The sequence below is a fragment of the Theileria annulata genome, chromosome 1 (assembly GCF_000003225.4).
Source record: "Theileria annulata chromosome 1, complete sequence, *** SEQUENCING IN PROGRESS ***".
Classification (NCBI taxonomy): domain Eukaryota; phylum Apicomplexa; class Aconoidasida; order Piroplasmida; family Theileriidae; genus Theileria; species Theileria annulata.
Window position 1 is genome coordinate 1,046,115 of NC_011129.2, and position 26,892 is coordinate 1,073,006.

General features: G+C 33.7%; 12 protein-coding genes across 12 annotated transcripts, besides 24 other annotated features; 5 read left to right on the forward strand and 7 right to left on the reverse strand.

The window, feature by feature from the left end:
• Nucleotides 1-103: 103 nt before the first annotated feature.
• TA06765 (uncharacterized protein) lies at nucleotides 104-1,091 on the forward strand (the record flags this gene model as incomplete). Its single annotated transcript, XM_948949.1, has 4 exons — nucleotides 104-215; nucleotides 253-488; nucleotides 524-880; nucleotides 912-1,091. 4 exons carry the CDS (start codon nucleotides 104-106, stop codon nucleotides 1,089-1,091), a joined length of 885 nt encoding a protein of 294 aa, XP_954042.1.
• Nucleotides 1,092-1,338: 247 nt separating this feature from the next.
• On the reverse strand, nucleotides 1,339-1,955 carry TA06760 (mitochondrial inner membrane protein, putative; the record flags this gene model as incomplete). Its single annotated transcript, XM_948950.1, has 3 exons — nucleotides 1,339-1,682; nucleotides 1,738-1,797; nucleotides 1,832-1,955. 3 exons carry the CDS (start codon nucleotides 1,953-1,955, stop codon nucleotides 1,339-1,341), a joined length of 528 nt encoding a protein of 175 aa, XP_954043.1.
• A 133-nt stretch (nucleotides 1,956-2,088) lies between these two features.
• Nucleotides 2,089-2,912, reverse strand: TA06755 (ubiquitin conjugating enzyme, putative; the record flags this gene model as incomplete). The annotated part of the gene is made up of 8 exons (XM_948951.1): nucleotides 2,089-2,151; nucleotides 2,187-2,231; nucleotides 2,261-2,312; nucleotides 2,342-2,411; nucleotides 2,441-2,591; nucleotides 2,634-2,711; nucleotides 2,741-2,836; nucleotides 2,874-2,912. 8 exons carry the CDS (start codon nucleotides 2,910-2,912, stop codon nucleotides 2,089-2,091), a joined length of 594 nt encoding a protein of 197 aa, XP_954044.1.
• A 1,215-nt stretch (nucleotides 2,913-4,127) lies between these two features.
• On the forward strand, nucleotides 4,128-8,708 carry TA06750 (uncharacterized protein; the record flags this gene model as incomplete). Its single annotated transcript, XM_948952.1, has 1 exon — nucleotides 4,128-8,708. One exon carries the CDS (start codon nucleotides 4,128-4,130, stop codon nucleotides 8,706-8,708), a length of 4,581 nt encoding a protein of 1,526 aa, XP_954045.1.
• Nucleotides 8,709-8,911: 203 nt separating this feature from the next.
• TA06745 (Tpr-related protein family member, putative) lies at nucleotides 8,912-10,915 on the reverse strand (the record flags this gene model as incomplete). Its single annotated transcript, XM_948953.1, has 1 exon — nucleotides 8,912-10,915. The coding sequence occupies one exon, from the start codon at nucleotides 10,913-10,915 to the stop codon at nucleotides 8,912-8,914; it is 2,004 nt and encodes a 667-aa protein (XP_954046.1).
• Nucleotides 9,023-9,091: a sequence feature (9 probable transmembrane helices predicted for TA06745 by TMHMM2.0 at aa 29-51, 72-94, 99-121, 126-148, 163-185, 253-275, 539-561, 582-604 and 609-631).
• Nucleotides 9,104-9,172: a sequence feature (9 probable transmembrane helices predicted for TA06745 by TMHMM2.0 at aa 29-51, 72-94, 99-121, 126-148, 163-185, 253-275, 539-561, 582-604 and 609-631).
• Nucleotides 9,233-9,301: a sequence feature (9 probable transmembrane helices predicted for TA06745 by TMHMM2.0 at aa 29-51, 72-94, 99-121, 126-148, 163-185, 253-275, 539-561, 582-604 and 609-631).
• Nucleotides 10,091-10,159: a sequence feature (9 probable transmembrane helices predicted for TA06745 by TMHMM2.0 at aa 29-51, 72-94, 99-121, 126-148, 163-185, 253-275, 539-561, 582-604 and 609-631).
• Nucleotides 10,361-10,429: a sequence feature (9 probable transmembrane helices predicted for TA06745 by TMHMM2.0 at aa 29-51, 72-94, 99-121, 126-148, 163-185, 253-275, 539-561, 582-604 and 609-631).
• Nucleotides 10,472-10,540: a sequence feature (9 probable transmembrane helices predicted for TA06745 by TMHMM2.0 at aa 29-51, 72-94, 99-121, 126-148, 163-185, 253-275, 539-561, 582-604 and 609-631).
• Nucleotides 10,553-10,621: a sequence feature (9 probable transmembrane helices predicted for TA06745 by TMHMM2.0 at aa 29-51, 72-94, 99-121, 126-148, 163-185, 253-275, 539-561, 582-604 and 609-631).
• Nucleotides 10,634-10,702: a sequence feature (9 probable transmembrane helices predicted for TA06745 by TMHMM2.0 at aa 29-51, 72-94, 99-121, 126-148, 163-185, 253-275, 539-561, 582-604 and 609-631).
• Nucleotides 10,763-10,831: a sequence feature (9 probable transmembrane helices predicted for TA06745 by TMHMM2.0 at aa 29-51, 72-94, 99-121, 126-148, 163-185, 253-275, 539-561, 582-604 and 609-631).
• Nucleotides 10,916-11,137: 222 nt separating the features above from the next.
• Nucleotides 11,138-12,664, reverse strand: TA06740 (Tpr-related protein family member, putative; the record flags this gene model as incomplete). Its single annotated transcript, XM_948954.1, has 1 exon — nucleotides 11,138-12,664. One exon carries the CDS (start codon nucleotides 12,662-12,664, stop codon nucleotides 11,138-11,140), a length of 1,527 nt encoding a protein of 508 aa, XP_954047.1.
• Nucleotides 11,165-11,233: a sequence feature (11 probable transmembrane helices predicted for TA06740 by TMHMM2.0 at aa 5-27, 47-69, 89-111, 123-145, 150-172, 185-207, 313-335, 348-366, 403-425, 446-468 and 478-500).
• Nucleotides 11,261-11,329: a sequence feature (11 probable transmembrane helices predicted for TA06740 by TMHMM2.0 at aa 5-27, 47-69, 89-111, 123-145, 150-172, 185-207, 313-335, 348-366, 403-425, 446-468 and 478-500).
• Nucleotides 11,390-11,458: a sequence feature (11 probable transmembrane helices predicted for TA06740 by TMHMM2.0 at aa 5-27, 47-69, 89-111, 123-145, 150-172, 185-207, 313-335, 348-366, 403-425, 446-468 and 478-500).
• Nucleotides 11,567-11,623: a sequence feature (11 probable transmembrane helices predicted for TA06740 by TMHMM2.0 at aa 5-27, 47-69, 89-111, 123-145, 150-172, 185-207, 313-335, 348-366, 403-425, 446-468 and 478-500).
• Nucleotides 11,660-11,728: a sequence feature (11 probable transmembrane helices predicted for TA06740 by TMHMM2.0 at aa 5-27, 47-69, 89-111, 123-145, 150-172, 185-207, 313-335, 348-366, 403-425, 446-468 and 478-500).
• Nucleotides 12,044-12,112: a sequence feature (11 probable transmembrane helices predicted for TA06740 by TMHMM2.0 at aa 5-27, 47-69, 89-111, 123-145, 150-172, 185-207, 313-335, 348-366, 403-425, 446-468 and 478-500).
• Nucleotides 12,149-12,217: a sequence feature (11 probable transmembrane helices predicted for TA06740 by TMHMM2.0 at aa 5-27, 47-69, 89-111, 123-145, 150-172, 185-207, 313-335, 348-366, 403-425, 446-468 and 478-500).
• Nucleotides 12,230-12,298: a sequence feature (11 probable transmembrane helices predicted for TA06740 by TMHMM2.0 at aa 5-27, 47-69, 89-111, 123-145, 150-172, 185-207, 313-335, 348-366, 403-425, 446-468 and 478-500).
• Nucleotides 12,332-12,400: a sequence feature (11 probable transmembrane helices predicted for TA06740 by TMHMM2.0 at aa 5-27, 47-69, 89-111, 123-145, 150-172, 185-207, 313-335, 348-366, 403-425, 446-468 and 478-500).
• Nucleotides 12,458-12,526: a sequence feature (11 probable transmembrane helices predicted for TA06740 by TMHMM2.0 at aa 5-27, 47-69, 89-111, 123-145, 150-172, 185-207, 313-335, 348-366, 403-425, 446-468 and 478-500).
• Nucleotides 12,584-12,652: a sequence feature (11 probable transmembrane helices predicted for TA06740 by TMHMM2.0 at aa 5-27, 47-69, 89-111, 123-145, 150-172, 185-207, 313-335, 348-366, 403-425, 446-468 and 478-500).
• Nucleotides 12,605-12,664: a sequence feature (Signal peptide predicted for TA06740 by SignalP 2.0 HMM (Signal peptide probability 0.770, signal anchor probability 0.004) with cleavage site probability 0.525 between residues 20 and 21).
• Nucleotides 12,665-12,883: 219 nt separating this feature from the next.
• On the reverse strand, nucleotides 12,884-14,456 carry TA06735 (uncharacterized protein; the record flags this gene model as incomplete). Its single annotated transcript, XM_948955.1, has 6 exons — nucleotides 12,884-12,922; nucleotides 13,104-13,237; nucleotides 13,272-14,186; nucleotides 14,217-14,270; nucleotides 14,303-14,342; nucleotides 14,376-14,456. The coding sequence occupies 6 exons, from the start codon at nucleotides 14,454-14,456 to the stop codon at nucleotides 12,884-12,886; spliced, it is 1,263 nt and encodes a 420-aa protein (XP_954048.1).
• Nucleotides 14,457-16,598: 2,142 nt separating this feature from the next.
• Nucleotides 16,599-17,767, reverse strand: TA06730 (cdc2-like kinase; the record flags this gene model as incomplete). The annotated part of the gene is made up of 6 exons (XM_948956.1): nucleotides 16,599-16,748; nucleotides 16,781-16,950; nucleotides 16,985-17,118; nucleotides 17,192-17,351; nucleotides 17,456-17,599; nucleotides 17,629-17,767. 6 exons carry the CDS (start codon nucleotides 17,765-17,767, stop codon nucleotides 16,599-16,601), a joined length of 897 nt encoding a protein of 298 aa, XP_954049.1.
• A 303-nt stretch (nucleotides 17,768-18,070) lies between these two features.
• On the reverse strand, nucleotides 18,071-20,117 carry TA06725 (glutamyl-tRNA synthetase, putative; the record flags this gene model as incomplete). The annotated part of the gene is made up of 10 exons (XM_948957.1): nucleotides 18,071-18,209; nucleotides 18,241-18,307; nucleotides 18,372-18,703; nucleotides 18,734-18,802; nucleotides 18,835-18,969; nucleotides 19,030-19,173; nucleotides 19,228-19,334; nucleotides 19,402-19,483; nucleotides 19,515-19,598; nucleotides 19,648-20,117. The coding sequence occupies 10 exons, from the start codon at nucleotides 20,115-20,117 to the stop codon at nucleotides 18,071-18,073; spliced, it is 1,629 nt and encodes a 542-aa protein (XP_954050.1).
• Nucleotides 20,031-20,099: a sequence feature (1 probable transmembrane helix predicted for TA06725 by TMHMM2.0 at aa 7-29).
• Nucleotides 20,118-20,969: 852 nt separating the features above from the next.
• Nucleotides 20,970-22,316, forward strand: TA06720 (elongation factor 1 alpha, putative; the record flags this gene model as incomplete). Its single annotated transcript, XM_948958.1, has 1 exon — nucleotides 20,970-22,316. One exon carries the CDS (start codon nucleotides 20,970-20,972, stop codon nucleotides 22,314-22,316), a length of 1,347 nt encoding a protein of 448 aa, XP_954051.1.
• Nucleotides 22,317-22,526: 210 nt separating this feature from the next.
• On the forward strand, nucleotides 22,527-23,868 carry TA06715 (ribonucleotide reductase R2 subunit or ribonucleoside-diphosphate reductase small chain, putative; the record flags this gene model as incomplete). Its single annotated transcript, XM_948959.1, has 5 exons — nucleotides 22,527-22,607; nucleotides 22,862-23,031; nucleotides 23,061-23,364; nucleotides 23,424-23,700; nucleotides 23,732-23,868. 5 exons carry the CDS (start codon nucleotides 22,527-22,529, stop codon nucleotides 23,866-23,868), a joined length of 969 nt encoding a protein of 322 aa, XP_954052.1.
• Nucleotides 23,359-23,364: a sequence feature (1 probable transmembrane helix predicted for TA06715 by TMHMM2.0 at aa 184-206).
• Nucleotides 23,424-23,486: a sequence feature (1 probable transmembrane helix predicted for TA06715 by TMHMM2.0 at aa 184-206).
• A 208-nt stretch (nucleotides 23,869-24,076) lies between the features above and the next one.
• TA06710 (uncharacterized protein) lies at nucleotides 24,077-26,890 on the forward strand (the record flags this gene model as incomplete). Its single annotated transcript, XM_948960.1, has 5 exons — nucleotides 24,077-24,931; nucleotides 24,963-25,541; nucleotides 25,603-25,839; nucleotides 25,868-26,056; nucleotides 26,087-26,890. 5 exons carry the CDS (start codon nucleotides 24,077-24,079, stop codon nucleotides 26,888-26,890), a joined length of 2,664 nt encoding a protein of 887 aa, XP_954053.1.
• Between the last annotated feature and the right edge of the window lie 2 nt (nucleotides 26,891-26,892).

A 26,892-nucleotide genomic window follows, 5' to 3' on the forward strand; every position in this document is an offset into this window, starting at 1 on the left:
TTAAAATAATATTTAATGTTTTTGAAATATTTGTTTTTGTTTTAATTTTTCTTGTATTTTAATTCTAACTTGGTCTGACATTTTGATGATTAATTCATAATAAATGGATTCTAACCTTAAATCGGCTTTGAAAAAACATTTCAGCAATTATGAAATGCTCATGTGTGACATTAATGGCTTGTTTGGGAAATATCACAACTTTTCATGCTCGATGAGTATGTGTACAGATATTTTAGCCTAACACATCTTTAGGTACCTCGTTCGATTGCCACAGGCTTAACATTTCAGGAACTGTCCCTTATACATTTTCTGGCTTTACCCTCAATGCTCCCTTGCTAATCCAGGTTTTCTCTGATTACCCGTTCAGTTGTCCTTCGTTCTTCGTTCCAAGCCGTAATACAAAAATAGTTAAAAATCACCCTAACGTTGACCTTCGTGGGAACGTAACTCTTAAGTACCTGGATGAATGGAACCACACCAGCAAACTTGTATTCATTTAATTATATTAACACAATATCTCTAGGTACAAGCTGTTGATCACTTGTGTTATGCCTTTAGCAAAATTTCACCTATTATTACGTTTTCAAACTCACCTGAGACTATTTTAAAATCTCAATTCACGCAATCCCCTCCTGAAGTTACTAACCAGCCAATGCCTGAAAATCTATTTGCTAAACATAAGTTATCGGATAGAGATCGGAACCTGGTGGAGCACGCTCACCAGAATATCTTAACCTTGCTTAAGAAGACAAGAGAAGATGTTATCAAACAGTACAATTTCAACATGAAGAAGTACGAACTTCACAGGAAAATACTTCTGAACTGGGTCGAAGCTCTTTTAGAGCTAAACATCGTGAATTTAAAAATGGATGAAGTTGAGGTATACTTAATTTGCAATTGTATATATTTAGGGTAAGCTTGAGAATGAGATGAACACTGATGCTCTTGAAAAGGCTGAAAGTTTACAGGATGAAGTCTCCGATTTGGTCAGGAATCTCACCAACTCTAGGCAAATTCTCTCATCACTTGAGCACGGAGACTTGGAAATTGAACAGGTTGTAAAATTCAAGGATCCTGACTCAGAAAAGTAAGATAACCTCTTTTTTACATCCTCAGATTAGCTGAAATGATCGTAAATGAGGCGAGTTGTAGTGATATGCTCGAGTTCCTTCACGACGCCCACAGGCATAAACGAATATCCACACCTTCGTATGTTAAGGTAATTTAACTCGACAATATATGGAGTAGGAAATGAGGCGACTGAGTTATGAGTTTTTCTCATCTAAGCTAAAGAGGGAAAGCCTTTTAAATCAATATAATTAATTGAAAAAATTATATTTAGATGAAAGAGTTTCTTAATGCGTAATCTATGGCTGTGAAAACTAGTCCAGTGCCCAGTGAGTACTTTGCCGTTGCCTTAAGTGGGCCTGAAATCTTATAAACTGCTCCTGAGAGAAGACCAGCTATTGGAGCACTGTACTTGTCACTCTCGTCTGAGCCTCTTATTGTCTTTACAAGACTATTTATTCCACAATATATTATAGTAAGGCATCCTAGTCTATTCCCTAATTTCGGGCCATATGTACTGCAATTATTTAGAATTGAGTTTACAAATAATTTGGTCGTTGCTCCTCCCTTTGAAATTCCCTTTAGTAATCCAAATGAACCTCCGCATAGGATTCCTATTTGATTAAATTAGTAAGGATAAAATTATTATCTATGAATGAATAAAAATACCAGATCCGTAGGCTAAACCTACTGAATATGTTAATTTTTCTCCCCAATGTCTTCCATATCCTGTATTTATTATAATTACTAGGGAAGTTCATACCTGTTAAATATAATTGGCGACTCGACAAATTTCCTCCTAGGATGTCCGATTTCGACTGCGATTTCTTTTTTTCAAGAATTTCCAAATTTGGATTTATACTACCTACATTTAAATAGTCTCCCATTTATTAAAATTACACAAATACTTAGATTGTATGGAATCTCAGAGGTATTGTGGGAATGAGGCTAAACAAGGCAGAATAAAAAATAATTTATATAAAAAATTAGTCAAAATAAATTTAAATCAACTTTCAATGATTATCCATCCATAAGTCTATTAATTGCCACTGTCGTATCCCATCCGTTCTCTTCCAGCGCTCTCTGTACAAATCTTTTTTAAAAATATTTTAACATACCACTGCCGATTCTCGATCAATTCCAATTTCCAAAAGTAAACTAATCTAAAAAACGTTATAAAAATTTTCCTAACCTTCCCCTCTCGACTTTCATCTCGACTTCTTGCAAAGGTACTCGTCCACAGCCTGAGAGTAATATGGAAATTGAAACTAACTTTGCTGTATTTTCGAACTCTTGGTAGTTTCTTTTATACATGTTAGCAACTTGTGCGTCTTGAGGGTCATCTAAACATAAATATATATTTATTTAATACCTGGTTCAGGTGCTGAAAGTAGTGCTTGGATTGATATTAGAGCGGTCCTAATTGTCAGTGCTGGGCTCCATTCACTCTTTAGAATATCTAGACATATAGCTCCAGTTTCACTTGATATGTTAGGGTGCCATATTTTAGTCTCGAATTTTATCTAAATGTATATATGATCGAGAAATTAGAATGTGCAACATACCGCGGGCGGACTGTATGGGTAATCTTCTGGAATAGATATATCCAAAGTAAAATGACCTCCTTCATAAGGCGTTCCAGGCTAAATTAATATTAGAAATAATCACATACAGGTCCGAGTATGTGCCCTTTCCACTTGAAAATGTTATCATCTACTACATATGCCTCAACTGTTGAGTCATTTTCGTTTTCTATATCTTTGAGTTCCTGAAATTTTTTAAATTAAAAAAAGTAGTTAAAATACTCTTTTTAGACGTAAATGTTCCCGGGATTCCATATACATCTTGTTGTAAAATGGTTCCAATTAAACGCAAATGTAATCAATTTGCAGACACTTATTATACATAAATATTTATTGGTACATAACTTTAAAAAAATGATAAAATATGCGAAAAGGGGGAAATGTAGTTATAAAGATGGAAGATCAGAAATAAAGTTGATTATATCAAAAATATATGTACAGGATTAAATATTTTATATAATAAAGAATAAAATGACAATAAAACTGGTTTTTGAAAAAAACTGTTTAAAAAAATGATACACTAACATTAAAACAGATGATGTGGTAATGCACATTACAACGTGGATAAAATAAGGGGAAATATGGTAAAATATTATTGGTAGATTAATTTAAATAATTGTTTTGTGTATATTTAAACTTAATTGAGACAAGTTAATGTACAGATATAGTTTTTTGGTAAATAACTGGAATTTGGAAAAGAATGTTGACACATCAGAAATCAGATATTCTAAAATTTTATTAATTATAAGAAAACACAAATAACAAAATGTTTTGGGAATGTTTTAAAAGTATTAACACAAACGTTGCAATTAGTGAATAGTGGTAAAAAAACAAAATTAGTATTAAAAGGATAAAGAAAAATAATAATTTGAGTGAAAGAAATATTTTTAGTAGATTTTATTAAAGGAAAATTTGAAGAAGGAAACCTTTAAAAAGTTTTATGTTGTGGAAATTAAGTAGAAAACTAGAGTAAAGAAAAGACAGTTATTATGATTTTAAAGTATATTTATGACTAAAAGGTCTTATTTAAAAAAATAAAATATAGTAAATCAAACATAGTGTGTATGGGTGTATGATGTTCTATAATTTATCGTGGTATGATAGATGTTATTGTGTCTAAGCAGGTTAATTTATGTTATATATAACTTTGGTTATAATAATTTAGTATTTTAATTTAATTAGTGTATTTTTAATTTTTATTTAAGGTTGTTCCATCTGGATGAATTTGTAACCTGTTTCAATTTTTTAATTCTAGTAAATTAATTTTTGGTAAAAAATTAATAATGAAAGTTTTTCAATATAATAATTTTATTTTAATATAAGATAGTAAGTATTTTACAACTCAATTAGAATCATGTGTAGATAAATGATGTGTTGGTTCTCAAGTGTAAATTTGTGATGATCAAACTCCAGTCAACACTAAAATTTTGATAAAAATCGCAAAAAAAATAATTGTCACAATGTGTGATTAAAATAATGAAAAGAATATGTTCCTCATGCATACCTTCAAGTAGAGTTTCAAAGAGAAACCCTGACAATGACGAAAATAATGATGATCAAAACACTAAAAGGAAAAAAACTGATAAATCATCAGAATGTAAAGATTGTTATGTTGAAATACTCTTGGATTTTCCTGGCAGATTATGTAGCAGCGGGTATAATGTACATAGTTCTACCCACACTGCTGCAACAAATAATACACATCAACTTTCAACTGAGTTAGATTTTAAAAATTGCACTAAAAACGATGACTCCAAATCTGATAACAAAGATCTGGAAGTGGAAATTAGTCTGGAAGTGAAAGATGATTCATATAAAGATTCTCAAGTGTACTCGTTTAATCCAGCAAGTGGCCAGGAACGTCCTGAGTTGGAGGTGGTAAATTTATCAAACACAAAGGAATTAGTTAAGTCGGAACCAGAAGTAAAGGAAGTTAAAAATGTATATAATAAAAGCGAGTCCACGATGTGTAAAGATGAGTTTATTAATAAATATGATGAAGAAAATTCAGATAATGACAGTTTTTTTACAGAATCTAAAAAAATTTATGAACAGCTGTTAATGACGTACAATTCTTCGTCAAAATCGAGTGACACGAAATCGAAATCAAAGGAGGACAGAAGTGAAAATAACAAAAATTCCGATACAAAAACAGAAAATACTAACACCGCCAACATGAGTAATACGAATAAATTTATAACCAAAAATAGAACTAAATCAACTAACAATGCAGTTAATAATATTGCAAACGATTCAGCTACGAATTATACGTCAAGTACTGCCTCAAATGTATCTGACGACAGTTCAAACGCCTCTACTACTGACGCACTTGATTCCGGGGCTAATAACACAACTCCGAACAACAATATCTCTAAACAATTAAAGAAGGAGACTGAAAAGGTTGAAAATAACCTGCGTGCAAGGATAAAGGAAACTTTGGAAAACGAAATTGAAGTGAACGACATCGTAAAGTTTAATACTTATATTTGTAACCTGAACAACAATCCGATGATTAATAACTTTTTCAATGAGTTTAGTGATACAACTAACACTACGAGCAGTAACACATTGGACTCGTATGGCAACAGCACCATTCTGCAAAGAAGCACGCCGAATGAACAGTTTGATGATTTGAACTCGGACCCGAAAAGAAGAATGTCAGACCCTGAAGGTCATGAATTGGTATTAAGAGATAATTTAATGGAATCTGAACCAATGGATGAGCGTAAACCAATTGGAGTTGAAGTGTTAGAGGATAATTTGAGACTTGAAAACACGTTTGAACCGGAGTTGGTAATAGAAGATCTTCGTTTTAAACCCAAACCAGTATTAGAGGATAAGATACCAGAAGCAAAAGAGTCCAGTACCTCAGAAGTGCTTGTACTAGACAAGGTGTTGGAACAAGTTGTAAACGGAAATAAGAATGAAATGGCTGTTAAAAAGAGTAAAGTTGGTGAATTCAAACTTAAAAGAACACAAGTGGAATCCAATAACATATCTAATGATCAAAGAGAAACAAATAATATATCTAATGATCTTAGAGCTGAGTCCAATAATGTATCTAATGATCGAGGAGAATCCAGTAATTTTAATTTGTACAATAGTGTAAATGATCGCAAAATGGAACCAAATGGTCTAACTAGCTCAAACATCGCTAATCACAACATTAACCAGAATGTTAACCACAACAATTTAGGAATGAACGGTGTGAATATGGGTCGGAGGATAGAGGAGGAAGATTATAATAACATTTGTACACCAAAGAATAAAAAGATTGGAACAATAAACTTAAAGGGGCTAGAGATGATAAAGTCAAACTCGGACAAGTTGATTAAGACAATAAATTATACATTAAATAAGAGGAATAAGAGGAGTTATAATGGTACCAACAATAATAACGGAAAGAGGAAAAGGTATATATTAATCAACCCTAATAATTATGACCCTAATAATAACCATGTTGCTAATAACTCGACATATTCAAAAGATATAGTAATGAATAAACTAAAGAATCGTGGAAGAACACACCATAACCCGATGGATTCTGCGAGGATGGGAATGGATGACAAAGTACCCGAGAGAAACTGCTCAAGCGAGATGTGGAATGATGATATAAACGTTATTATATATAGGAAGATGAAGCTAGGATATGGTTCCTTTTCCACAGTATCTTTGGCACTGTTAAGATTTATTAATCAGAAAACCCAACATAACGAAAATGAAACTGTAACTAATGATGCAAATTCGACAGCTAATACAAGCACACTACACAGTAACGTAACTTCTGTCTCAGATAAAATGGAGAAGAAAAGAATATACGAATGTGCCATAAAGAATATAAACAATAACTATGGAGAAATGTCCAGGTATCAATACATTCGAGAAAAGGAAATGATGCTACACTATAACCAAAATGTACTAAAACCAATCAGTTACAGGATTTTATATAATAACAATAACGATAAGATTTATCAACTGCTGTTGCCAAGAGCAAAAGGTGATTTACTCTCAATGCTCATTAAATTAATCATATATCGGACCAACACCATTAATAACAAGGGTAGTTTTAGCACCTTTGGTAAGAGTAATTTTAACACTAGTGGTAACGGCAATTTCAACAACATTGGTAACAATGAATCAAATGAAAAGAGAAATAAATGGAAGTTTTATGGACTGTTTATAATTGAGATAAAGTATATACTGATACAGATAATAAATAGCATCATATATATACATAACTGCTTCCAAGGTAACATACTGAGACACACTGACATAAAGCTCAATAACATACTGGTGTTTTGCTCGGAAGAGGACAAGTACAACCCCCTGAAGTGGCAGTTGAACCTGTCGGACTTCGGATCATCGATACTTTTGCAGCCAAACAACTTCATCAATAACATTCAGAACATCGTTGCAAGTACACAGCCATCCAACATTGCAAAGACCACAGCACAATACTCTGGGACCGTAAAATTGAACGATGATGATGACATTTTCAACTATCACATGAAGGAGTATATAGAACAAATGAACACACAGTTACTGTCGTATAACATTGGGACACTGAAGTATAACTCACCAGAGACGCTCCTGTATGACGAGTTTCTTAACAAGAGAATTAATAACAACAGGTTACTGCTAGACTATTTCTACACTAACAACAATGAGAGCTCGGACCCGTTTTTTGATAAGGAGAATTCGGCAAGTCAGGCAAGTGATGGGAACTGGAGTGATAAAGATAACTCACAATTGGAACCGCTGAAAATTGATGATAACGGCCTTAAAAATGTGAATGAAATGGTGGAGATAAATAATGTTAGATACATCAAGATAAGTAACAAGAGCGATATATGGTCACTGGGTATCATAATAACTGAGCTGGTCAAGTATATGATACACTACGATTTCAACAACCTGGGGGACTTGACCAACGTCAACCTGTTCAACCTATACATCACCGACAATATCGAATGTGATTTAAACTTTAAAGTCAATGAAAATATAAACAACACATCCAGATTCAAAAGTGATGTAAACAGAATTAATACTGATATTTTAACGAGTAATTTAAACAGACTTAATACTGATGGATTTAAGTCGGGTTCTAGAATTGAACCTAGAACTGTTCCAAAAACTAACAAATTTAGCCCTAAACGCAGTACTGCCAACATCAGGCATAACATGCCGAGAGTTGGAAGTTTAAAGGAGAACCATAGAGCAAGTAGTTCTAAAGGTTCCAATATCAAGAACATACTGTATAATAATATAGGAAATGGAATTTTTTACAAAAATAAAGATAAACTGCTGGTGGATGAAGAGAATAAGCTCTTGTCGACTTACATTAACAATGTGTGCAATAACGAGTTCAAAGTGCGTAGGTCAAGGCTTCTGAAACTAATTGACTCTAAGCTTTATCCCAACCATGATGATCGAGAGTTTGATGGTTCCAGGTGCGATGACCAAGAGTTGGAAGATAAGGATGTGTCGTTACCCCATGACTATTCCCAAGAATCACTTCCAGATGATAGTTCCAAGGTGCAATATGATCTACTGATAAACTTATTGACCAATTTGTTATCATACTATCCTAGCGAAAGACTAAACTCCATAGAAATACTCGGACATGAGTTCTTCACCAATAGTAGGAATATATTTCAACTGATCGACCACAATAATAAAACTTTCGTCAATAAATACTACAATTTGTATGAAAATATCAACTCTAGCGACGTTAATTTATACGACGACAAGTACAGTTACTCATGGTACAAGGGTCCTTTATACTATTACATTTACATCTCAAATAGTAGTTTGACTGCAACAGTCCAGGACAGTCCTGAAGACAGTTTGAAGATGATTATTTATAATCTAGAGTATGAAATGCTAATGAGCAAGTCGAAGGAATTGTACGGTGACGAGTTTATCATTTATAAAATTCTCAAGAAGTTAAAGATTCAAAACAACTTCAATTACCGTCAAATCACTAGTACTTACACTTCCCACTTGTTATCTCGTGAGTTGTACTTGCTCAACCGGCATAAATATCAACTAGAGTGAATTTTCATCCAAATTTATCAAATTTTAATATAATTTATCATTTTATATATTCTTTTATATACTCTTGTATATACTCTTGTATATTACATGCTGTATATTATGTTTTATATCTATATGGTATATTGAGTCTAATATATTGTAAAATAAAAGTCTTTCGAAAATTAAAGGGTGTAAATCATAGCTTAACAAGTGAAAGTTCCATGTTAAATTTTTATTTTAATTTTACTCGCCATCTTTAACCAGTAACACAGGGCATTCCACTTTGTCATGCCCGTTGTTGGCCACTGGGAAGGGTCGTGCCGCTTATATTCTGTTATATAGCCTATGGAATAGAAGGCTAGGAGTACCATAAGGAATGCACCTACCAGTTGCATTGGTAATAGAACATCATCGTCAGAAGCTATTCCTGGAAAACCTACAGCAAGCAATATTTCATGACACATATAAAACAAGATACTTAGTGCAGTAGACATCTTAGGTTGATTAACAATAACACGAGCAATCAACGAATCTCTATAATGAATTGAATATATGAATATGGAAGCGAGACAGATCTGAAGTGGCATGAGAATATTAAAGATATTCCAGTAGACTGCATTAGGATGTTCATCTGACCATTTATAGACTTTACCATATAAACAGCACTTATCAGTTTTGTGATTGTCATGTAGTTCATCAGTAGCTATTAAACGGGCACCAAGAGCATCGATGGCACTACCACTGATTGTGATCTCACTAGTGCCACCGCTGTAATTTAGTTCAACATTAGTATCACCAGTGATGTTAATAGTGGCATCTGTGCCACCACCACCACTGTTGATTGTCAGTGTTTTACCGCTGGTGGTAAGGGCAGCAGTTTCGTTGAGCATAACAGGCTCTTCTTGACCCCATGTCATTTTAGTAACAGATACCTTAGAATTACCACTTTTGATTGTCAGTTTATTACCAGTGCCTATAGAAAGTTCTTTGAGTGCTATTTCACCACCAGGAATTTTGATGGTTAGGGTACCTGTGCCATTAGTGGCGAGATTGATAGCATTGGAAGTACTTAGTACACCAGCACTACCACTACCACCATCACTGAGGGTTATTGTATGGATATTACCACCAGTACCACTATTGGAAATGGCTAGTTTAATACTTTTGATTTTCTCAGTATATTCTGGACAACCAGTGGGTCCTGGATCTTGTTCATCACCAGCTTTACATACCTTTTTGTGATAGACACCCCAACTACCCTTCAGTACATACGGATCAAAGCGTTCATCAAATACTGGAACTAGTTTGATGATGACTGGTGGAAATGCAGTAGCTATTAGGAGTATCATCTCAATCTTATCAACTAGATAGAATGGTACAATCATACCAGGTGCTATACCAGGATATATGGTATATACTAGTCCCATACCAACGAGGACCATAAGACTTGGAGGTACCAAGTATAAATAGTATGGAATGCCCTGATACTTACACTTATCACCTGTGGTCTTTATGTGAGCACCAAAAACATCCTTATTACCATAATCAGTTCCTATGGAGTATGTCAGTTCAGTAGCAGTGCCTCCTGTTTTGGTTTCAAGTTTGAGTGTTACACAGTCCTTTTGATTAGAATCCTTGGGTGGGTATCCTTGTGTTCCAGAGTAATAGCAACAGGTCCATAGAACTGCTGCAACAAAAGAAATTGCTAATGAGATAACAATATCCACATATACTACGATGTAGTCAGAATCATATTTCCTACGATTACCAAAGATTGATGTACTAACATAATGCATTAATGATGTAACCATTGGAAATGAGTTTTCACCTACCATATAGTATGGAAGATACCAAAATTCCATAGCATACACCATAACCATATTAATACCGAAAACAAAGCCGGAAGCTGCGATAACCCAGTAGAAGGCTGTAACATTACCCTGATCACCACCAATAACATAGACAATCCACAAAATGCCGAATGTGGCAAAATTGGCCCATGACCAAAATATAGATTGGTAGGTAAAGAGCCACTTTTTAGTTTCATCATCCATATCTTGTTTTCTAATAAAGTCTATAATGTTACCAATTGTCATACTAGGGAGGCACCAAAGTTCTAAAGCACTGGCCATAACCCTTACAAATACACTGAACAGATTCTCTGGTAACTTGAACCTCATGAGTGCGTATGGTGAAGCACTATATACAAGTCGAATGTTAAGCATCATTGCAAAGCCAGCAAATGCATAGGCAGCTTTCTTTAAATTTTCGTCGTCTGCCATTTATTGCGATAATCAGAACTAACTACTTTTGTAACAAAAGAGTTGTATTACTATATTACAGAAATATTACTTAACATCACAGTATCCATCAGAACAAACATTAAACTTCAACTAGAAAGGAATAACATGAAATAAATGACTACCAAATACATACAACATAGACTCGGTTTACCAATGTTTAGGATCATGACTTTTATATTCTATAATGTATCCTTCACTATAGAGTGCTAGAAAGACCATAAGGAATGCACCAATCATTTGAGCTAAAACTGTCCATTCAGCTGCATTACCTATCATACCAGCGAATCCTACAGCCAACGAGATCTCATGACACATATAAAATACGATAGTTAGAAATGTAGACATCTTGGGTTGATTAACAATTGATCGAGATATGTTGGAATCTCTATAATGAATTGAATATATGAATAGATAGGCTAGGATGATCATAATAGGAACCACTAGATCAAAGACATGCCAGAAGTAACCGGGGCCTTCACCAGGAGTTTCAGGTTTATCTTTCAACCATGGAGGCTTACTGTCTTCATTCCACTCACAGAGTGGTGATTGGGGATGCCAGGGTTTGGCAGTTTTCCTTAGGATAGCTACAATCACCGGTGGAAATATTGTGGCTATGAGGAGTACCATTTCAATCTTATCAATGAGATAGAATGGTACAATCATACCAGGGGCTATTCCAGGATATATTGAATACACTAGACCCATACCAACGAGGACAATTAGTAATGGAGCGACCATGTATGGATTAGCATCAGTACCACCGAATCCTTCAGCAAATATATGACCATACTCAATAGTAACAGTGGCAGTTATAGCAGTACCAGCATTAAAAGCACTATCCTGACCACTATTGAGTTTAAAAGAGTAACGTATTTTAGAATTAATATTTTTAACAGTATTAGTTCCGGTGGTAAAAGTGTAAGTACCAGCAGTAGTATTAATATTACCTTTCTTTTCAGTCTCAGTACCCAGATATTTGATAGTAAGCTGTTTAGTAGTAGCAGTATAAGTAATTTGACACTCGGGAGCGGCTGTGCAGAATCCATAAGCTACAGTCCACACCACAGCTGCTACAAATGATATTAGTATTGCTACAATAATGTCAATTCCTACTATTAGAAAGTCGCTATCCCATTTCCTTCTATTACCAAACATGAGAGTTGTAATATAGTGCATGAATGAGGTTAGAGCTGGAAAGCAATTCTCACCAACAATATAGATGGGTACATAATTATAGTCAACAGCATAGACCAATGGATTATTGATTCCAAAAACAAATCCAGATACAGCAATAATCCAATAAAATGTGGTTAAACGACCTTGTTCTCCACCAGCCAAATAAACAAAAAATAAAATTACGTATGTGAGAAAGTTTAACCATTGAGCAACTATGGAAAGACATATGATGGAGTGGAACTTGAGTTGCTTTGAGGCGAGGGTGTTATCGCCAAGGGTGCCGATGGGTTTGATTATTAGTTTAACTGCTAGGTCCATTATGTCAACAATGATGAAACCTGGTAGACACCAAAGTTCCAAAGAACTAGCCATTCTTCTAACAAATACACTGAATAGATTCTCTGGTAATCTAAATCTAATAAGTGCATATGGAGCTGAACTATATGAGAGTCGAATATTAAGCATCATAGCAAGACCTGCAAGAATATAGGCAGACATCAGTAATGAACAAGCACCCCTATCAACATCAGCAGGCTTACATTTAGAGGGGCAAGAATATTCCATTTATAGGTATCACCTATAAGAAGTGTTTATAAGTTGTTAGTAACTCCTTTATTGATGAGTATCTATTGAGTGAATATTATCTTATTACTATGTGCACATATACTTCTTGATAATACTCTTCGAGTTAGGTGTTTTTACTATATTACAGAAATATTACTTAAAATCACAGTATCCATTAGAACAAACATTAAGCTAAATCATTAGTATATATAATATATAAGTATATGTGTGAACATTAGTTTGGTTAACTGGTTTTGCCTTGGCCAGAAATGACAACAGTGTAATTGGGTCCAAGTCCGGCGCACGTGATTTTCTCGTTTAATAAAGAGTATATTAGTACAGGCTAAATTAAAGTTAATGAGAGAAAACTAACTTGATTTACTGAGTTTTTATAGCCTGAAATTATCGAAACACCAGGCTGCTTTTGCTGCTGAATCAGAATGTCGACAGAAGAAGTGAAGATTAATTTATGATTAGAAGAATGACCCCAGAGAAATAATTGATTCCCTAATAACAAATTAACAAAAAAGAGTGTTGATACCTGAATTAATGCAAGCGGAAGTCCTGTTACCAGTGTAAACGTATTTGGGTAAAAAGTTGGCTTCAGTAAATTCAACAATCACGGGAGCAGTGTGGTGACGCTGAGGAGCTCCGCACTGGCCGTAATTGTTATCTCCAAATGCCAAAACATTATTATTGTCGTCTATGAGCAGAGCATGCCTGCTCCCAACTGCGATTTGAGTGATATTTTTAATTAAATTGTGCTTAATCCGAGAGAAAATTGGAGTGGAGTTGGTTATTGTACTTTCTGAATAAATCTCACCATATGTGCCATCGCCGTAGTTGAAAACAATTCCACGCTCACTTAAAGCGAGAGCGAAAGAAGTTCCAACAGCAATTTGGCAAATCCTCTCACTTGAAAAGGAAAAAAATAGTCTCGGGTGCCGAATACGCTCACCGTTGAAAGCGATACCCCAAAAATACAAACAACGACCCTCATCACAAACAGCAATGGTTTGTAAATCACTGGAAGAGACACAATTACACACAATTTTAACGCCTGGACTACTTTCTTTATTAGTTAAAATCTCCTTGGGGGAAAACGTGGCAAATCCATTCAAATGGCCTGAAAAGTCATTACGACCCCAACTGAAAAGACTACCGCCCTCAACAAGGGCAACTGAGTGAAACTTGCCACAACAAATCTGCTTCACATCAGAAATCTTGCTTACAAAAGTAGGCTCAGAAACATGGATTATGCCCTTGCCGAGCCCAAGCTGGCCATAATCCCCGTTACCGAGGGTGTAAATGAGCTTTTGCTCTGTCAAAAACAACATATGCGATTCGCTACAACAAACACAAGTAATTTTAACATCCGATAAGTTCCGATAAATTGTAGGAGTCCAATACTCAGAGGCTGAAGAGCCCGAGCTCTCGTCACTTCTTCCTGGGTTATCTACACATTTTTTGAAAACCTAAAACTTACCTCCCCAAACATATATTACAGTACTTAAGTCACTATAATGAGGAGTTACATGGACTAAATTATTAAATAAAGCTGTTTAAACTAACTGTTTGAAGTAGAAACTATAGGTTCAGCTTTAACAGTTACCTAAAGAAGTAAATTGGAAGTGAAAACTCTTACTGTGTTTACTAAATTTCCAGAGCTGTTATCTCCTGGTTTCCTTAACTTCTTTTTATATTTTTCAGGTAAATGTGATTGCATCACTAATATGGTACAGATTTTAGTTTCATATTTAGAAATAATATATTACAAATAAGATAAATTTCTCTTATTTTTAACATTCATTGTTTACATTTAAAATATTAAAAAAACATCAGGGTATTATATGGTTTTTACTGATTTTTGTAACTTTTACATCATACACATGTGGCTGATCATTTGTGATAGGTTAAACTTTTGAAAACTCAAAATCTTTTATTTTTTACTTAAATTATTGTTTTATTTCATTTTGTATATTATTTATGCCCCAAATATGTATCTTCTTCCAAACAAATACTTGTAAACAGTAAAACTCGTATCTTCTAGATACGGCTCATTTAAATTAAAGATTTAAGATGGAATTTAGACCAAATTTGTTAAATATAAAATATTCTAAAACATTTGTCCTATATGAAGAACTATTATTCAATTCTAGGTAATCTTTTCTACCACTTGTTATATTATTTTTATTATAATTTGATTAATTTATAATTTTACATTTTTATCGTTATTTTGATATATAATTTTATTATTATAAAGTTTAAATTTGTGATTAGGAGTTGCAAAAAATGCAAGTCGGACAGATATAAGAAAAGCCTATCTTCAGAAGGCTAAATTATACCATCCTGATTTAAACTCCTCACCTTCCGCTCCATCCAAGTTCAAGGAGATCCAGGAAGCTTATAATACACTATATGATGCTAATCGTAGGAAGGAATATGACTCCGCAACTAGTATGTTTGATATCAAAATTATTGAAATTTAGTTTTCGGACCTTCATCTAGAACTGCTCACGCCTACAGACATAATGTGAACAGAGAATATCGCAATTTCACTGAAACTCCTTATGAAAGTGACAGCTTTGAGAGCCAATTTAAGGCTGAAGCCGAGCGTTTAAGGAGAGAATGGGAACAAATGGAAGAGAAATTCAGAGTTAGTTAACCTAGCTGTAACATATTAGTATGTTATTTTGTATATTTAAAAGATTTTCAATTTTATGTAGAAGGAGAGTGAGAAAGTCCCGAATTTCGAGAACATCTTCAAGTTTAGATTCTTTAATAACTTGGGATCTTTTAATCCCTCCAGAACGTATAGGTTTTCTGAGTCGTATTCCGATCTGGCCTCATTTATCAAATACTTATTCTACCTCTTTAATAGGATTCTTCCCCTTATTCTCTTCCCTCTAGGTTTCGTTTTCTACTTCACAAGGCCTGATCCGTTAGTTTCCTACCACCATTTATAGATAATAATTTATATATTTATTTGTATATAGCGTTTTGAGTAGTGATTAAGATATAATTTAGGCCAGGTACCAGGAGGGCCAGATCACATATTCAAATAGTCTACGATTCATACGGTATTTATTGGAAAATTATATAAATATTCAGGACGTGCTTACACATTTGACGCCTATGGTAGAAGATACAGGTATTTTTGCTTTTTATTTAAAATTATAGGATTCCGGAATTTGACCGAAGATGACACCACTAATTTAAATTGTACTCCTAATTTTAATATATTTAATTATTTTAAGTATTTTTTATTAATTTAATAAAATTCATGTTCACAAAGCTTTTTACCAAATTGGTAAATCAGGACTAGATGATTTTGGAATCATTTTGAGATTTTGTACAGTAAAATTTCAATGTCCGGCTCAGAACCAGGAAATGTTATTCTTAAACACATTTTAAAGTGCTCCGTCAGGGCTCCAAAGATCCTTTGGTGGCAAGCGAACGAGATTCTATTCAAGCTTCAGAAACAACAGCGTAGTGCGAGTAAAACTCATCCCTGTACAGTAACATGGTATTTTATACTAATTTGCATTTTTTAAAGGCTTAAACTCGTGAGGTGTATGCGTAGATTCCCTCACAACATGACGAAAAGATGTAGTGGAGAGGCTTCCAGGCATCACCAGTGTACCTTAACCAACAAGGTATAGTTTAGCCATTTTGATTTTTTCAGGAATGGTCTATGGAGGAGGACGTGAGTTACATAAAGATTTTGGAAAGGTATTTAATAACTTAATTTACTTTTTTTAGCTTTAATTTACTCCAAAAAAGACCATCGCAACAAAACAGTTAATTTCCATAATCTTAATAAAATTACATATTATGTGATATTAATTATATATAATTTATGAAAAGATTAGTGTACACCGTTTAAAAACTCGGAAGGTCTGTGTAGATCCTTGAAATAATCGTGCTTGAGAGCCTCCTTTGCTGATATTCTCTGGACTGGGTCCAGTTGTAGCATTCTTGAAATGAGGTCTATGCCTGATTCATTTAACTTTGGTACCTAAGATGTGATGAAAACTAATAATAACTTACAATTGAGGACCAAGCCTGTTTTTCATAATAGCAAAAGTCTGGGTTATAGGCTGGTAAGTTGACCACTTGAGGCCAGGAATCAACATTTGGAGTGCCAAGAATCTTAAAAATTCGCTTTAGCTGGTCTTGTTCTGATATTCCGGGGAAGAGAGGAACTCCATTTATCATCTCTGAACATTAATTTACAAGTGAGTTGGGGTTTACCTGCAAATATGCATCCGACGCTCCAAATATCAACTGCAGTTGAGTATTTTTTAGAGCCCATTAGAACGTCTGGAGCTCTGTACCACAAAGTAACAACTTCATGAGTATAACTTCGAACAGGTATTGCAAAAGCCCTATCAAACATATTGTAAAAAGTTAATTATGAATAATTGAGATTTGTGAAAGTTAAATTTATATCGTTAATACCTTGCTAGGCCAAAATCAGCTAATTTTAAAACCCCTTCTCTGTTAATTAGGAGATTTTGTGGCTTTAAGTCACGGTGCAGAATCCTGTGGTCGTGACAGTATGAGATCCCTCTGAGAATCTGATACAGAAACGACTTCGCTGTTGTGGGTTCCAAACCACCTATAAAATTAATATATCAATAAATATACTATATAATAATAAATATATTATTTATAATAAAATTATGGTATAAAATAGTATAAAAAATAGGAATAAAAAATTACCATCGCAAGCATCTAATAATTTCTTCAAATCTTGATCTAAGTATTCAAAAACTAATGTTAAGCATTTTTCACTGTGGATAACGTCCCTAAGCCAAACGATGTTAGGGTGATGAAGCTCCTTAAGAAGACTAATCTCCCGAATGGCTGAAAAAATGAGAAATGGTGAGACGAACCTGTGCTAGGAATGCCTTCATCTTCTTCCTCGACTCTAATTTTTTTTAGGGCGCAGATTTCTCCATGATTGTTCTGGGCTTTGTACACTACTCCGTAGGTACCTTCCCCGATCTTTTCCATCTTGTGATATCGCCTCATTTTGTTTTGGCATGAATCAAAACATATAAGAAATATTAAATGATGCCTGGATTTGGATTATACATCTATTCCATAGAATAAACAAATTATATTCTATGGATCACTGTACACGTCAGTTGTCAGGTCAATCCATAACATGTATAATAAATATTCATTAAATATTAATAAAAATAGTTGTATTTTACTTATTTTAAAAGTTTTCTAATATTTACTAGTCTCTGTTCCAAATTTACGAAATTCTCAAGTCTACATTCACGGACAATCTTCCATGTTTTGATCTGAACCCATTTATTAAATAACTAATCATACCAAATCTATTAGAGATGGTCCAACTTCTTCTCCAGTTAGAAGGAACCTTAAGTGTTTCAGATTCTTCTTACCGCTAACCATAGCTTCATTCACCAGATTTGCAAAATTGGCATGTAAGTCAACCGAGTTTTTACTAAACATTAATTGTTTTTTCTCGCTTTTACCTCTTCTCAAATATTAAATTTAACTCAAATTTCAACCATTCCTTAAATCCACTGTCCAATTCCTCATCTACACATACCACTAGTTATTCCAATATTTATATAATTTCTTAATACTATTAGTCATTTTATACCTTTATTTTTTGTCAAATTTTCATAATTGTAGCCTAGTGCTGAGTTTACTAGATTAAAATAATCTCTTAGGGTTACTAGTCTCTTCTGATATATTTCAAGAAGCTGGTCCATTATTAGTGATGTGTTCATTTCATCTTCCTCAGTTTCTTTATTTTCATTATAAAACTGTTGAAAACTTAAAATCTCTGATTTGAATTCTTCAATACTCAAGTTGTTTATATATTTTCTGTTGAGGTGTAATAGCTTTTTATAGTCGAAAACCGCAGGTTCATTGTTTAGCAGGTCAAATGAAAACATCTTAATTATATCAGCAACTTCGTATATCTCATTACTACAATTTTATAAATGGAATTAGAAATACCTCGAAATGAATCTAGTTCCTAGAAAAGTTAGGTAATTTATTAAGGGGAGTCTACAAATTCCATTTAGCCTAAAGTAATTTTGGGGAGTTTGGAATAAAACCTTAAATTCTTAACTGTGTAATCTTTGGAGTTGGGGTTTCTTTTACTTAGTTTAGTCTTTTGTTCATCGTGTAGCAGAGGTAAATGTACAAATTTGGGGCATTTATAGTCCAATAAATTAAACAAATACTCTTGCCTATTAAGTAAGTTAATTGTGCGTTAGTAGGAATATAGTTAAAATTGTCTAAAGAAATACTTGTGGAGATTATTTGTGTGTTCAGACCCCCTAATTATGTGAGTAACATTCATCAGAACGTCGTCTACGGAGCTGCTAAAATTGTACGTAGAAACGCCGTTTCTTCTCACTAAAATAAAGTCGTCAAAATCATCACCTTCACTTCTAAACAATTATAAATATTCAATACAGTAAATAGGTTAAAATCTATCTTAAAACCTCAGTAGAATAATAAATTTTAGGTTTTTCAACTTTGTTTTAATTTCATTTTGCGATAACTTAGGGCACTTTTTACACTTGTAGTTAAACTTGATCTTGAAAATCTTCTAAAATTATATATATAAATTTATATATAAAGTTTCAATTGTATATATATATAGTTATAAAATATACTGAAAGAAATTTGGTGAAAATATTTTCTCTGCAAAAGCAATAATATGCCTTGTTGTTATCAATTAGTTTTTGAGCGAATTTTCTATAAATTTGATCTTGAGTTAATAAATTACTTGTATATTTCCTTTCTATTTGATTGATAGTACATGTCTCCATTTAACCTATGGACACCTTCATCCCATACCAATCCTATCCAACTAAACAAATGATTAAATTTATTTTCATTTAGTAAGAATATATACAAACTTGAGGGAAGAAAAGATATCTTTAAGGCTATCTTGGTTATTCCTTGAAGAGTCAGTATCGTCAATTCTGAGTATCAATTTGCCTTTATTCTTCTTTGCAAATATATAATTGTATATATATGTCCTTAAAGAGCCGATGTGTAATGGTCCTGTGGGAGAAGGAGCAAATCTGACTCTAACTTCTTGAGTTTTTAAATCATTTAAAACGTCATCATAAGTTAGACGATTTTCATTATGTTGTAAATAATTATTATTCTCATGTGCTGGATGATTTAAGACATCAAACAGTTGAAAATTTGATGTATAACTAATGTTTTTGCGATCAATTAAACTAGGGTTAAAGAAGGTTTTAGTTCCGTTTACATTATTAAATTTTATATTATTAAGGCGATAAGATAATGTGCAGGAAGTCCAAAAAAGGAAAATGTGTAACACATTGTATATGGTCCAAAGAGTTGAACAAATACACATAATAAAATAACATTTCAAATTTTTAAATAATCTATAATAATATAATAATATAAAGAAAATGATATGATAAACATAATGATAACAAATGAATGAAATGTGTCGGTACGTTGTTTAGTATATCAGGAAGTGGAATCCGGCAAAAAGATATGATTGATCGAGGATAATATTATAGAATACAAATCTAGTGTATGAAAGAGAATTAAATGTAAAATTGCCGAATTGGCTGAAAATAAAGGATTAAATGTGTGAATATATTAATATAACAACAAAATCATATGGTATAAAGTTATATAAACCATAAAATATTTGGAAGATTATTGAAGATTATTTAGATCCTAAAATGGAAGGCGGTCTAAAATGTTGAAATAAATAGTATAAGACCTGATTAGACTTTATAATTTACCTGAAAATAGTAAATTGAAAAGATGAGGCTTAAAGTTTGGTAGTATTAAGGTGTGTTTTAGGAATTGACCAGGAATCTGGTGGAATTTTAATATTCATATGGAGTCAGATCTAAGTTTAGAATATCAAGGTCAGTAATTTAGAATTTAGAGGATTGAGTACCTAAGGAAATTTCAAGTCACAACTTATCGCCCCCACAAACATATTAATACCTCAATACCTCACATATGTACTCATTGTTATTTATATGATATAAACTATTAACAGTCTTTTTTATCTCGGGATCCAGTTTAGTTTTTTAAAATTGTGTCGAAGTTTTAATACTTTAGTGAAATAAAGCATTTTAACAACACGTTGAATAAATTTTTCTCAAGACTAAGTTATAAAACAGTATATTGTTCGTTTTAAAAACGTAAAGAACATCTGTTAAAGTATTTATAAACCAAAAGAATGGGTAAGGAAAAGACTCACATTAACTTGGTTGTAATCGGCCACGTCGATAGCGGAAAGTCCACAACGACAGGCCACCTGATCTACAAACTCGGTGGTATCGACAAGAGAACTATCGAGAAATTCGAGAAGGAATCAGCTGACATGGGAAAAGGAAGTTTCAAATATGCCTGGGTTCTGGATAAACTCAAAAATGAAAGGGAAAGAGGTATTACGATCGATATAACATTGTGGAAATTCGAAACAGGAAAATACTACTATACCGTTATAGACGCACCAGGACACCGTGACTTCATCAAAAATATGATCACAGGTACCTCCCAAGCAGATGTGGCAATGTTGGTCGTCCCAGCAGAAAGTGGTGGATTTGAAGCAGCCTTCTCAAAAGAAGGACAAACCAGAGAACATGCCTTGTTGGCGTTCACTCTTGGTGTAAAGCAGATGATTTGCGCTATCAACAAGATGGACAAGTGTGATTATAAGGAAGACCGTTACAACGAAATCCAGAAGGAAGTCTGTGGATACCTCAAAAAGATTGGTTACAATGTAGAAAAGGTTCCATTCGTTCCAATCTCAGGTTTCCTAGGTGACAACATGATTGACAAGTCAGACAAGATGCCCTGGTATAAGGGCAAAATTCTAGTCGAAGCACTCGACCTCATGGAGCCACCCAAGAGGCCAGTAGACAAGCCACTACGTCTTCCAATTCAAGCAGTTTACAAAATTGGAGGTATTGGAACTGTCCCAGTTGGAAGAGTTGAGACTGGTCAACTTAAGCCAGGAATGATTGTAACCTTTGCACCAAGCCAAATCACAACTGAGTGCAAGTCAGTTGAAATGCACCATGAATCTGTCGAGGTGGCTAGTCCAGGTGACAATGTAGGTTTCAACGTCAAGAACGTTAGTACCTCAGACATCAGGCCAGGACATGTCGCATCTGACAGCAAGAATGACCCTGCAAAGGAAGCAAACAAATTCGACGCTCAAGTCATTGTGCTCAACCACCCAGGAACCATCAAGGAAGGATACTCACCAGTTGTTGATTGCCACACTGCACACATCTCTTGTAAGTTCGAACAGATCCAGTCGAGGATGGACAAGCGTACAGGAAAGACATTGGAGGAGAATCCAAAGACAATCAAGAATGGAGATGCGGCCATGGTGACCCTTAAGCCAAACAAGCCCATGGTCGTCGAAACCTTCACTGAATACCCTCCTCTTGGTAGGTTCGCCGTCAGAGATATGAAACAAACTGTTGCCGTGGGTGTTATCAAGACTGTAGATAAGAAGGAACCTGGCTCCTCAGCCAAGGTCACCAAATCAGCTCAAAAAGCAGCCAAAAAATGAATGAAGTTTATAATCTATTACCTCTATATGTTTCTATATAATAATTATAAAGATCCATACTATTAATTTTAATTTTAATAATAATGAATTGATTATGTGTTGTGGATTATAAGGCGGGGTGGCACTGTATGGAATGAATTAGAAAAAATCATCTGTAAATATTAGTAAATAGTAAATTTTAAATTTTTAGTAAATAGTTAAAATTCGGCAATGACGATGAGCACGCTCAGCGAAAAAATGAAGGCACTAGAAGCCGAGGAGTTTATTCTGAATCGCAACCCAAATAGAACGGTAATCAACTAAATAATTCAAATTATAATAACTTAATATTATTAATTTAAAAAATCTATTTAATAATGTTAATAAAAATAATTTAGTAGAAAATTTAATAATATGAATGAAAATAAAAAAATCTATATAATTAGATGTGTAAAATAAAATAATCTTAGATTTTACTAATTATATAAATTTTTCTATAATTTTAAGTAAAGTAATATAAAGTTCCTAATTAGTGTAATTTGCGGAATATTTAACCCCTGTTTCAGTGTTTGTTTCCAATCGTGTACCCAGACTTCTGGGAATGGTACAAGAAGGCCCAAGCGTCGTTCTGGACTGCAGAGGAAATCGACTTCTCAATGGACTACAACCACTGGCATAAACTAAATAAAGATGAACGACACTTCATCACAAACGTGTTGGCGTTTTTTGCAGCAAGGTGGGTTAAAGAAAATCATTGATATTCAGCGACGGGATTGTTTTGGAGAATTTGGCACTCAAGTTTTTGAGAGACGTCAAAATCCCAGAAGCACAGAGCTTCTATTCATTTCAAATAGCAGTGGAAAACATACACTCAGAGACCTATAGTTTGTTGATAGAAAACTATGTAAAAGATGAGGCTGAGAAGAGAAGGCTGTTCATGGCAATTGAGACGATTGACGCAGTCAAGGATAAGGCAAACTGGGCAAAAAAGTGGATCACAGATGAAAACTCATTTGCAGAAAGAATTGTAAGCAATTTTAAGAATAAACTAATTAATTACTATAGAATAGTTAGTTTATTAACTAATTGTGGTATAATTATGTTATACATAAGATAAGGGTGAGTTAGGTGGCATATGCAGCAGTGGAGGGGATATTGTTCAGTGGAAGTTTTTGTGCTCTGTTCTGGCTTAAGAAAAGAGGTCTGATGCCAGGATTGACATTCAGTAACGAGTTGATTGCAAGAGATGAAGGGTTGCACGCAGATTTCGGATGCTTTATATACCATAACCTCAAGCATAAATTACCAGAAGAAGCAGTACAGCAAATTATTAAGGAGGCCGTGGTGGTTGAGAGGAGTTATATATGCGACTCCCTGCCCTGTGACTTGATAGGAATGAACTCACGTAAGAAATTTTAATTTCAATTAATTCATAGAATTGATGACGCAATACATCGAATTCGTAGCCGATAGACTTCTACAGTCCCTAGGAGTCAGACCAGTTTACAATGTGACAAACCCATTTGACTGGATGCAGCTGATATCAGTCCAGGTAAAATTTATGGTAAACTAATTTCGGGACCTTTAGGGGAAAACAAACTTTTTCGAAAAACGAGTAGGAGAGTATCAAAAGGCAGGAATCATGGCAAATCACCAAGAACAAAAGTTCTCAACCGATTTGGAGTTTTAGTTAATATTTTCCAAACTCAATACATGTATAGTTGTGGTGGTGAATGTGTATAAAATAAGTTTTGTTAAATAGTAAAATGTATATAAAATAAATGTTTCTAAGAATTGTTAAAAGGGCTCCAAGCCATGCCCTAAAATGTAAATTACTTTTTAAGAAATATCTACACATTTCAGTTGGGTTGAGTAACGAGAAGATTCTTGAGAACCAATCCCTGCTATTAAACGACAGTGTCCTAAAAATAAAAAACAAAAATGCAAAGAAAATGCTGGAAGTGTTATCTCTGAGGAACCCATACGTTGGAAACAATAAAGTCAACTTCCTGTCACAGTTCATCAAATCAGAAAAGAAGATTTATCCAAATAACATAATTTTATTAAGAAATGGACTGAAATATGAGTCATTTGATACAGATTCAGTACTTTTGGTGGAACATTGTGACTTGGAATTCCTAGCAGAGACTGCACATGTTGAGTTTCCTGTTACAGAACTAGAAAAAATCGTAAATAAATTATTGGATGCAGGAATTGACGTTAATGTGTACGATGAATTGGTTAATGGAAGTATATTTACAAATGAAAATAAATCCTTGTACCTCAATAGAATATTCTATTCAAAAAAATTGATGGATAATGAGGTTGAAAAAGAGAAGAATAATTTTGGTGAAATAGAATCCATAAATGAATCGGAAGGATTGGAAATAACTACAGAAGCTATATCTAAAAGTGATAATAAAATAGTTGGACTAGGATACGATGAGGATGGTTACAGCATTAGCGTCGTAGATTTGAAGGGTGAAGTGTCGATATACAGGAACTTAAATGAGATATGCGTTGAAGATTACCTAAATAAACTTAATAACAGGATAATCATCTTACAAGACGGATCAGCCAAGATAAAGTCAGTCTTCAAGAACCTACCAAACGTCTTACATTATCATATTATGCAGGTAAGAAAATATTCGAAAAGCGAATGTTTAGGGCGGATGTGTTGGAGATGCCTTTCACACGTCGGTTCTTCAGGAGATTATGACAAGAATTAATATGAAAATTAATTTTAAGGTAAACATAGTAAATTTGAGGAGTTTAGAAACAGGAAGATTTAATTACTTGGATAACAGAGTTATTAACAAACTCGGGAATTTTCATGAACAAATTGTCCCGAATAATTCGCCCAGTTATGTAAAGAGGTACTTTAAGAGACTGCTTTACAGGTACCCAGAGGAGTTTAGTGGAACAATAAGGGAGATAAATAAGATACTTTCAAACTTAACAGTATCGATTATCCAAGTTAAGAACGTCTACAATTTGGACGAATTGTCGCTGGAAAATCTAGTCTCACTAATAAATGTGTATAAATATTACTCAGAAAATCTCCCAAAAAAACTCGTTCAGTTACTCTTCGATCTCGTGGTTAAGGACTTGAACGTCGGCGTCAAGCACGAAAATTTGAACAAAATTTTTCGTAAAATGACTAAGGTTGTGGATTCATATGTTTCTAAAGATTGGAACAACCAGCCAAAACCACAAAATTTTCTGTTTCGTCAACTAATACAGAAGGTAACTGAGTAAATAATTTTTAAGTTTTTAAATTTTGAACACTTGATCATAATGATTATAGAAGAGCAAGAGTGAGATGATAAACAGGAATTTATTGGAGAATGAGTTGAATAGAGTTGAAAGATCATTTGAAAGATTATTGAGTGAAATTTACACCAAGTTTGTTGACTCCCAGTCTGCCAATGTTAGTGAGTATTTTAAAAGTAACATGACCAGTGATATCCGATATAACAATAACATGATATACCTAAAGAAAATAACCGGCAAAGTCAACCATGTGAATTTGAATACCACACAGGTAGTTAATAGTTTTTACATTCCTTTAGGTTGTTGAAGATAAAAAGTTGATTAGTTGCTATGTAAGTGATCAAGTAAATTTAAGGCTGCTGGAGTATATAAACGAGTGCCAGGTCCTAGATCATAAAGTTTCCGAAGTCATCTCAAAGTTACAAAAGTCACTTAATCCCTACAAACAACTAATTCAAATAGTTTTACACTTTGTGGTAACACTTCAGGTATTTCATAGACAAATATATGATTTTTAGAGTTTTTATGAGCATGTTACCCATGCTATTTTAAATCAATGGGCCCTAGTTGAGCCCAAAGGATTAGATGTGGATATATCATTAAGTTCAATTTTAAGTAATTTGGGCCTATACTGTCCTTCCAAACATGATTCGTGCTCTGTTGATACCAACAGTAATTTTAATATTGAGAATAAAGAGGTACGTGAAAAAAAGATTAATAGGGCCTTGAAAAGGTTAGATCCAAAACTCGTTGATAGAGTGAAGATGTTAATAAACCATTTATATAATCTCACAAGCTTTAACATTGAGCGTGACTTTGTGCATTTATCCTATGATAACTTGCCTCCTCCGAGCTTTACAAACTCTCCAATATTGTACATTTTAATTTTTAATACCAGTTCATCAGCAATGGACTTTCAGGATACACCTGAAGATGAAAAGGTTGACAGCTTGTTAGTTTATGTTGGTGAAACTGGCGATATTCTTAGTAGATTGCAAAGACATAGAAGTAAAAAAAGTGTTCATTTGAGTGACTATTTTCAGGAACAATTCATCAATTATAATCAAGAATTAAACAATTATCTACAATATATATATATGAAAAATGCAGGTGATAATGGTAATAAGAGTGATATTGTCAATAAGAGTGGGTTGATGGTAGAATTTAATAAAATGGAAGCAATATTGGTAAAATTGAAAAGCAGAAGAGAATGTAAAGAAGCCGAGAAGAAAATGATACAATTCACATACAAATACCCGGATCTATTCATAACGCTGTCGAAACGTGATGGACAACAACACCATATACCATACGTAGACTAATG